We start from the raw sequence: 9,474 nt of genomic DNA, 5'->3' as shown, positions 1-9,474 counted from the left end.
AGATATTCAAAACCCACCTGGTTGTGTTCCTGTGTGATGTGCTCTAGGTGCTCCTGCTCTGGCAGGGGGGTTGGACTGGATGAGCTTTCAAGGTGCCTTCCAGCCCCTAACATTCTGTGATTCTGTGAAAACCAGGCAGTGAGTTATCAAAGTTAAAGGTAAGACAAAGCTTTGACCTGAGTATCTCCTAAGGAATGCTTCCTATTGCTGTGGGGAGAATGAAGCAACCTTCTGTATGTTGGTCTGTAGTGTTTTCAGAGGCAAGGCTGGCAAAGATAACTTACTGCCAGTCACTCATATTTTAACCAGAATAACCTGGATCTGCTGTCAGTTTCCAATGCCCCCCTGGCACCTATGCTAGTTTCTTTTCCACTGGAACTACATCTTTGAAAAGAAAAGGATGCTACTAAATGGCAGCTTTGAAAACAAAAGAATGCTCCTAAAAGCAGCAAACCACTCAATGGCAGAACAGGACCAAGGTCCATCGTGTTACCATGGCTTAGTCACGTTCATTCTGAGACTTCTTGGGCTCCCTTAATGGTTATTAACTTAGAGAATCCATCTAAGCATACTTCAGTCTTGATATTTTTATTGTTTTAAAATAGCATTATGGCCTCCCCAGTTGTTCTGCCCCTGTGCTTAATGGGATAGCCTCAATATAGCAAGGAGGCAGGGATGACTGTGCTTTTATTTTCTGCTTCTCTCTCTTCACAGTTCATGACAGTCAGGGAAATCAAGTGACCTTTAGGAAGCACTTTAAAGGAAACATTAGGAAATGTTTTAAGACCTAGGACTCAAAGATGATTAAAAACAAAAATAGTATGTGGACTGTGAAGTAAAATGAAGAGCAGAAAGCAAACAGCAGGGTTTGTGCAGTGTGGCTCCAACTGTGACAGCACAGAGACTGCATCATGTTAAGGATACCAACCCTCTGATGTCTCTTTCAGGAAAGCCAACAGTGAAAGAACTCCACATAATGAGCAGGAAAACATACTGAAGTGAGCAGTGAAAACCAGCCTCAGCAAGTTTCACACCAGGTAAGGATCAGTAATTCTTACAAGGCTCCAATTTTTACCTCAGGATTTAGCAAGTTCCCTCATTTGTATCAGGAGTTCAGCCCTGAAACATGCAAATATTTACATGGAAGCAATTCAAGTGGCACTGCTTGGCCTTAGCACATCTAGACCTCCCCCCTCCAAGTGTTGGCAGTTCAAGCAGAAGATGAGAAAAAGACAACTGTTCTCCACAGCAACAAGCAGATGCCATCCCAGTGAGTAAAAATTTATTCCCACCATACACATGGTACCCAAGGAGATAATACATACAAAGAGCTGTTTGTCCCACCATTCTACAAGCCTCCTGGGTTTCATGTTTTGACCCAAGATACTTTTATTGGTTCAGTACAACAGGTAAATCTCAAAAGGACAGCTCTTGGAACACATGAAACAGATCACAGCATCACTTTAGTGACCTCCACCACTTGCACATTCCAGCAAGAGACTGTGTCTAGAGCAGGACTGTTTTAATGATGCTCTCTACTTGCTCTTGCAGATTTGCCCCTCTCCTGAAGGAGTATTTTTCCACTTTCAGACATGGTTGGTTTGGTCATTCTACCACTTTAGTCTTTGTCAATTTTCAGGCATGGTTGTTTTGTTCATTTCTACCACTCAAGTCTTTCTGCATTTTCAGACAGGGTTGTTTTGTTCATCCAACCACTTTAGTCCTTTTGCATTTTCAGTCATGGTTGGTTTGTTCATCCTACCAGGTTAGTCCTTTTGCATTTTCAGTCATGGTTGGTTTGTTCATCCAACCACTTTAGTCCTTTTCCATTTTCAGACATGGTTGGTTGGTTCAGTTCTACCACTTAAGTCTTTTTCTGTTTTCAGAGGTGTTCTTTTGGCTCATTCTACCACTTCAGTCTTTTGCCATTTTCAGACATGGCTGGTTTGTTCATTCTACCACTTCAGTCTCTCTGCACTTTCAGACATGGCTGGTTTCTTCATTCTACCACCTCAGTCCTTTTCCACTTTCAGACATGGTTGGTTGGTTCATTCTACCACTTCAGTCTAACAAGGCTGGTTTGGTCATCCAACCACTTTAAGTCCTTTTCCACTTGGTTTGTTCACTCTTAACACTTTAGTCTTTCTGCACTTTCAGACAGGGTTGTTTGGTTCATCCTACCACTTTCTACACACTGTCTCATCCCAAACATTGCTCTAATTCCCTTGTTGTCTAACTGGGAGAGTCTTTTGTGGGCTATCAACATTTTAGGAGACCTTGTGCACAGCACAAATTAACACAAACGGCTTTCAAAGTGCAGGTACCAAAGGATATGCATCCCGAGATTGGCTGGCTGAACTTCCAGTAGTCCAGGCTGTAGTTTTAAAGTAATTATGCAGAATTGTTTATACATATATATATATAAGTATACAAAAGCCACCCAATTATCTCCTTGGACCAGCCCAATGTCTAAGACACAGTTGGTAAAGATGTAGAATTGTTCAGGCATTTCTGACCCTGAAACGATGTAGAGCATTGCAGTGTAAACTTCAGGTGACACAGAGAAAGAGCTTTTCTGAAGGGAAGAACTCTCTGACAGAATAAATAATGTACAAGCTGGAGAAGAACTGCATTGTGCCCTGCACAAAGGCTTGCTGCCCAGATTGGTCAAAAGGAAGAGGAACTAAGTGCCACTTCTGTTGGTGGTTGTACGACATGCCTGGGTTCGTTCACATAATTCCCCTCTTGGAATCTGCTAGAGGTAGATGAAGATAAAACTGAACCCCTAACTGTAAGGATTAAGATACTGCAAATAAATTCTAACCCTGCCAATCTAGTGAGCATATGTTCTCACCAGATTTCCTGAAAGCAGATATTTTTTCCTCTGTTTTTTTAAAGCAGAACAGCACTCAGCTTCCTCCTTCCACATTGTCAAAAAAAATCACTGCTTGATACTGGCACAAAATAATGCTCAAAGCATTCCTGAATTAGAGCAGAAGCAGGGCCAGCCTCACACTCTTCAGTCACTGATATAGTTCCAGAGACTGGCTGCTGAGGAAATGCTGCCTGCCCAGCACTGCCCAGACAGCCCCTGCAGAGCCCTCTGAAGGTAACTCCTGAGGGAAGGGGCAGGAGGGAGGGAGGTGAGGCTTGAAGGCAGGAGGGGGAACCAGGCAACCTTCACATCCATTACAGATGGTGACCTTCACAAAGATTGCTCCAGAAACATTTTTAGCATGGATGTCTGCATGCAAAGGCTGCAAAATATTTGCTTATTACCACAAAATCAGAGATTTTATTAGGTTCATGATTACTTCCAGGAGCTCATGTAAAGCCCTTGGCTCTGGCATAGCAGTAAGAGAAGCTTCTAGAACATGAATGACTTCATTAATGCCCTGATGGACCAAACCAAAACTGTAAGATAAAGTGATGATCTGAGTTCCTACTCAGATGATCTGAGTTCCTACTCTTCTGCAGCCTGGTCTGTGGCTTCAGGGTTTCCAAATTGTTCTAGTCCCTCTCCACCTGTCATTTTATTTACTCCTCTGGTCAGCCAGAATCTATTGACATGGTGAAGCCAAACATATGTAAGAAACAGGATGGAGCTTGGTGGCCCTTAAAGCACTGACCAAAATATGCTTCCTCTTCATTGTTTATCAGACCAAAAGGAGGAAGCATCACTACACAGCAGGACATCTGCATGGAGAAGTGCCTCCAAGACTCTTCAGAGGGGCAATGATGACAGAGAGGATTCCTTTTCTTCCTCTCTGTAACTGTAGCCATCAGGACCTCATTTGGTATGCAAAAAACCAAATAATCTGATTCCTGCAGTCCAATTTCCAGGGTGCTGTGAAGTGTGCCTTCTTCTCTTGTGAGTTACCATTTCAATGCAATGGAAATGCCAGGAGGGGCTGAGGTGGCAACCCCCCAAGGACTCCACAGACTTCAGTCTGTTTGGTTTAGTTACACAACGATGATCTTGGCAATTAAACCAGGAGTATAGATCCGAATGAGTGAGGCCAAGAGGTGCATCCCAGAATCAATGCATCTAAACACTTGGTTCTCCCTTCACAACATTGTTAATCTCCAGCAGCTTTAGGGACGCTGAACCAATTTGCTCTTGTTGCTTTCCTGCTCACTGAGCTTGAAGTGGGTGTAAGCTAAGATGCCCAACAACGTGCACAGAATCCCAAGGCCTTGATTAAAAGACAGAGGATCCTTAAACAAGAGGCACCCTCCCAGCAGGGTGATGCAGAACTTGAAATGTCCAAACATGTTATACCTGGGGCATCTGTTAAGGATCATAGCAAGTTACCAGTATTTTTTTGGTAGAAAGAAAGACTTGAGAGCTTCATTAATGACATTCAAAGTGTGCAAGTGGTATGTGTGGAGTCTCCTTCTCTGGAGACTTCCCAACCCCACCTGGATGCATTCCTGTGTGGACTACCCTGGGTGATCCTGCTTGTGGCAGGGGGGTTGGACTGGATGATCTCTGCAGGTCCCTTCCACCCTCTAACACTCTGTGTCACACTGACTTCTACTCATGCAACTTCCCTGCCTCTCTGCAGCTATGAGAGTTACCCTTCACCCAAAACCTTTCACCCACAGAATGCCACAGACTGACTGACAATCCAACACTTCCTTAAGGTAGCCAAAGTGTGGGTTAACCTTCTGTGCAGGTATGAAGGCCAGGTCACTGAGTTAACCACCACAATCTGCACAGATCCCAGCCAAAGGAACAAGACACACTTCAACATGACAAGGCTTTTCCAGCTTCATCACTTATGATAAAGCAGGCAGGCTACCAACCAATTTTCCCCTAGCAAGCCAGGCCAAATGAATGCTAAGATAACTCACTGGCAAAGAGGAGAAACAGCAAAGGATACGTGACAGGTGATGTATTCCCAATGATCCAGTAAATGGACAAGTTCACCATAAAGGCTATGATTCCAGACAGCAGTACCATGATCTGTGAATTAATGGACACAAGTCAGTCATCTCCCAAGCTTTTGGCCTTTGGTAGATGCATTCCAGGTTATTATTTTGCTTTTGGAAAGCAAAGGAAAAGTTAAGTATCAGGCAAAAAAAAACCCAAAAAACCAAAACCCAAACATATGGAGAACAAAAATAGAAACAGCCTCAAGTCAGTGCAGGCACAGGGGATGTGCATAAGGAGCTCATGGGATGATGTCCATAAATAGATTGATAGAACCATGTGCCTTATGAGGAGAGGCTGAGAGCCCTGGGGCTGGTTAGTCTGGAGAGAAGACTGAGAAGGGATCTGATCAATGTCTATCAATAGCTGAGGGCTGGGGATCAGGAAGGAAATAACAGCCTCTGCTCACTTGAGCCCTGGCACAGGACAAGGGGCAATGGATGGAAACTCCAGCACAGGAAGTTCCACCTCAACATGAGGAAGAACTTCTTCACTGTGAGGGTCACAGAGCACTGGAACAGGCTGCCCAGAGAGGTTGTGGAGTCTCCTTCTCTGGAGCCTTTCCAGCCCTGTCTGGATGTGTTCCTGTGTGACCTGTGCTGGATTCTGTGGTCCTGCTCTGGCAGGGGGGTTGGACTGGAAGATCTCCAGAGGTCCCTTCCAGCCCCTAACATCCTGTGAGCCTTTCAGGGAACAGACATGGTTGTTCAGTTACTTGGACAACCTGGCTGCTCACACACACAGAGGTTATATTCTTTACCTTTCAGACAAAGGTCATGACAAAAACTACTGTGGGAAAATACCTGACTTCTGCTCCAAGAACTGACCCATGGCAGAGCAGCACAAGCAGCAGTGCCAAGAAGATACTTCTGGCTCTCTTTTGGACAGAAGGATAAAGAGAGAAATTCTAACCTTGGTGACCATTAACTAGCAGTTCTAGAGAGTGACCAATGCTGGCATCTTTCCCCAGGCTGGGAACTGAGAGTGTCAAAAGTGAGCAAGCTGATCTCTTTCCTGAGCAGACAGTGAGAGCTGGAACAAGAGCACTTACACACTTCTCATTTCATACACTAGGGGAAGCTTCTGGACTTTGCCAGATTTTCCCTGCTGCTCAGATGCCCTCTGAACAGAAGCAAGAATAAAGAGGTCAATCAACTGGCAGGAGTGGGGCAGACAGCACAAGAAGTTTTCCCTCTTGCACATGCTCCTCTCATCTCATCATGGGCAGTGAGTGCACAAAAATCTGCTCACAAAGATGCAGATCCTACTACCAAATGTAACATGAATGATTGCTACTTAAAGTCAGAAAGAGCCTTACCACAGCAGAAAGTGTCCAGGGACCAAAGATTCCTCCTTCTCCAAAGACTGGCTCAAAGAAGGGTATGATGAACAACAACATAGCCGAGGACATTGGTGCCTGGTAGTACAGCAACTGCATGGAGTTTACCTGCAACTCGTGCTGCTTAGCTCCCACCCACTAAAACCAAGAGAGAAAGCTGTTACAGAGGAGCAGGCAAAAAACCCCAACCCCAACCACAAGCTGAAGTTCTAAGCCAAAGCAAAATGGCTACAAACACATGGACAACACTGCATAACCTGAGCCACAAAAATGATGAAGGGAGTGGAACATCTTCCTTATGAGGAGAGACTGAGGGAGCTGAGGGCTCTATAGCTTGGAGAAGAGACTGGGAGGTGACCTCATTCATGTTGATCAAGATGCAAAGGGTGAGTGCCAAGAGGCTGGAGCCAGGCTCTGCTGGGTGGTGCCCAATGCCAGCACAAGAGGCAATGGGTAGAAATTAAGGCATAGGAAGTTCCATGGAAGCATGAGGAGAGATTTTTTTCAGTGAGAGGGTGACAGAGCCCTGGAGCAGGCTGCCCAGAGGGGGTGTGGAGTCTCCTTCTCTGGAGATATTCAAACCCCACCTGGTTATGTTCCTGTGTGATCTGCTCTAGGTGCTCCTGCTCTGGCAGGGGGGTTGGACTGGATGAGCTTTTGAGGTCCCCTCCAATCCCTAACATTCTGTGACTTTGTGATAAACAGATTCCTGAGCATCATCTTCTACCTTCACCAAACTGGAACCCAAGTGTTTGTTTTGTGAGCATGCAAGCTATGGGAGGAGAAAGTCATATGTAGGGGCAGTGGCAAAAACTGAAGGTCATAAACCTTCCTTTCCCCATAGCCTGGGGCTAAAGCTTTACACTCAAGGAAGAACAAAGGTAGCAGACCCGGGAGGAAAATGCCAGCTCCCTTTTATTCTCCATATTCCAGATCCTGTCTATGATGGAAGTGAGCACCTTGGCCTAAACAGAGCCCTGCTTTTGCTCTTCTCATTTTGCTCCACACACAAGCTCACAGAAGCAGGAACTGTTTGGCTTTCTTTTGCCAGCTGGTTCTGTATTTACTGGATTTCGTTTCAGTATTGACTATACTGACTGCACCTTAAGATTTCCAGTGTAGCATCCTAGTTACCTGTGCTTATGCAGATAGATAGAATAGCCAAGGAGATGCAGCTTTAGACTGCACATTTAATACTTCATCAACCACATTAATTGGTGGCACGGATTACAGCACATAACCTTGCTAAGCTGCTTGAAAAAATACCAGGCACTATCCTTTCTCCAGCACACACATCAGCACTCCCACGTTTTCATGCAGCATCTTTCTCTCCCTTCTGCCCCAAAACAGGACAGGAGATCGTTATTTATCACCTTGCACAGGTCACAGAGCCTCCCTGCTTTTGGAGGCACACAACACCTCTTACAATGACACTGATGACCGAATCGATGAGGACTACCACATCAGTACGACAGGGAAGTCTTCATTTGGGAGGCTTTGGCACCGTGGTCAAAAATGAACTGCTCAGGAGCTTTTGGTACAAGACTGCAGCAGAAGGGGCTGAGGCAGTCCTTGGTGGTGTCTATTTTCCCAACCACAATGAGCCAGGAAGGTTATGCTGCGGATTAATGCACCCTCTACAAAAACCACCTTAGACATAGTGGAAACTGAAGAAGGATGCTTATAAAATGTAAATGGCTCAAGGGCGAACGATGGGGTTAACTGAAGGCCTGGGGAATGTCCTTTCCAGGGAAAGGCTCCAATGCAAGGAGAAAATCTGAGCTCTCTAGAAACAGAGAAGGTTACTGATAAAGCATTCACCCCTTGAAACCAGGCTCATGACTAGGGTAGGGGCAACACCCCGATTTTAGCAGCAAGGATGATGAATTCCTGAACCAATTCACCAGGGCTGGGGTGGATTATGAACAATTTATTATATGAAAAACAACCGAGTATGGAGGGTTTGCTGAAAGGCAGGGTGCTCTTTAAGGGCGATCCATGCCCAGGACAGCAGCGTGAACCACCGTAACGCTCCCGCCCCCCCAGTACCCACCACTTGGTAGAGGGAGGTCACCAAGACGCCCAGGGTGGCGAACACTATCCCGAGGATGCTGAACTTCACGTCGTAGTAGGAGTTAAGGAAAACGCCCAACGTGATGGGGACCTGCGGAGGTGGACCCGAGTTTTAGGATGGCCATTGCCCTCAGCACCGTCTCAGGGCTGGCGGGTGGAAGATTCTACACTCCCCCCGGTCCCCGGCCCCCCACCGCCCTTATAAGGGTCGTCCCTCCGCGCTCCCCTCAGCCCCGCCGCTTCCTCACCAGGGTAAGTTTGATGCGGAGAGGGAAGGTCTTTCCGTACGCCAGGCTCTGGATGACCACGATGACCGGCGTGGTCATAGCCTTAGCTAGCTGGTAGGTACCGATGGTGTTGCTCTGCAGGGACAGGTTGGTGAAGACGACGAAGCCGCAGAAGCTGAGGGCCAAGGGCAGCACCTGGGAGGGCTGCAGGCTCTTAGGGGAGAAGGCGCCGAGCGCCTGGCACAGGTAAAGGCCGAGCCAGGTGATGGCGAAGTGCACCAGGGTGAGGCTGAGGTTGGGGAAGCCCAGCCGCACGTACAGCCACTTGTTCAGGAAGACGATGCAGATGGAGGCGGCCAGGTTCACCAGCAGCCCCGCCGCCAGCCGACCCTGCGTCGGCATCCAGCCCATGGCGGCCGGCACGGCCGGGCAGCAGCGGCAGGGACAGCAGCGGCACAGGCTGCCCGCCGGCCGCCAGCGCACCGGCCGGGCCACCGCCGCCGCCGCCGCCTCCTCCGCGCCCGCCCCCGCCGGGACACGTGGGCGCGCGCCTTCCGGTGGCCCCGCCCGGCCCGGCACAGCCCCGCGGGCGGAGCTGCGGCGCCCAGCGACTCTGCCCGCCCCCGGGAGGGACCGCCCGAGGCGGAGTGCCGCGGCCGGCCCTGCTCCCGTGCGGCAGAGCAGGGGGCACCCGGAGGAGGCGCCGGGATCGCGCCCTGCGGCCCCGGGATCGCGCCCTGCGGCCCCGAAGGTGCAGGGCCTCCCTCTGCCCCCCCGAGGGCACCCACGCAGGCACTACAGCCCTGCCGGGCAGCTGGCCCGCAGGCCAGTGGTGGGCAGAAAGCCACCCGCCCAGGTACAGCTACCGCTCGGCGAGCGGAGGGGGGATTTCTGTGAAC

At 48.4% G+C, this 9,474-nt stretch overlaps 1 protein-coding gene across 1 annotated transcript; it reads right to left on the bottom strand.

The window, feature by feature from the left end:
- Positions 1-3,509: 3,509 nt before the first annotated feature.
- Positions 3,510-9,079, bottom strand: SLC35E3 (solute carrier family 35 member E3). Its single transcript, XM_009906411.2, has 5 exons — positions 8,597-9,079; positions 8,329-8,439; positions 6,255-6,413; positions 4,887-4,969; positions 3,510-4,282 (listed from the first exon to the last, which is right to left on the bottom strand). The coding sequence occupies exons 1-5, from the start codon at positions 8,984-8,986 to the stop codon at positions 4,096-4,098; spliced, it is 930 nt and encodes a 309-aa protein (XP_009904713.2). The 5' UTR covers positions 8,987-9,079; the 3' UTR covers positions 3,510-4,095.
- Between the last annotated feature and the right edge of the window lie 395 nt (positions 9,080-9,474).

The sequence above is a fragment of the Dryobates pubescens genome, chromosome Z, assembly GCF_014839835.1.
Source record: "Dryobates pubescens isolate bDryPub1 chromosome Z, bDryPub1.pri, whole genome shotgun sequence".
Taxonomy (NCBI): Eukaryota; Metazoa; Chordata; class Aves; order Piciformes; family Picidae; genus Dryobates; species Dryobates pubescens.
This window is presented reverse-complemented; position numbering and strand designations above follow the sequence as displayed.

Excerpts from the sequence above, each read along its gene's own strand:
- SLC35E3 (XM_009906411.2), bottom strand. The coding sequence starts at position 8,986 with ATGGGCTGGATGCCGACGCAGGGTCGGCTGGCGGCGGGGCTGCTGGTG. Across the intron at positions 6,414-8,328 it reads TGACCTCCCTCTACCAAGTG|TGGGTGGGAGCTAAGCAGCA; the intron begins GTGGGTACTGGG and ends TCTTGGTTTTAG. Across the intron at positions 4,970-6,254 it reads CCTGGACACTTTCTGCTGTG|ATCATGGTACTGCTGTCTGG; the intron begins GTAAGGCTCTTT and ends ATTAATTCACAG.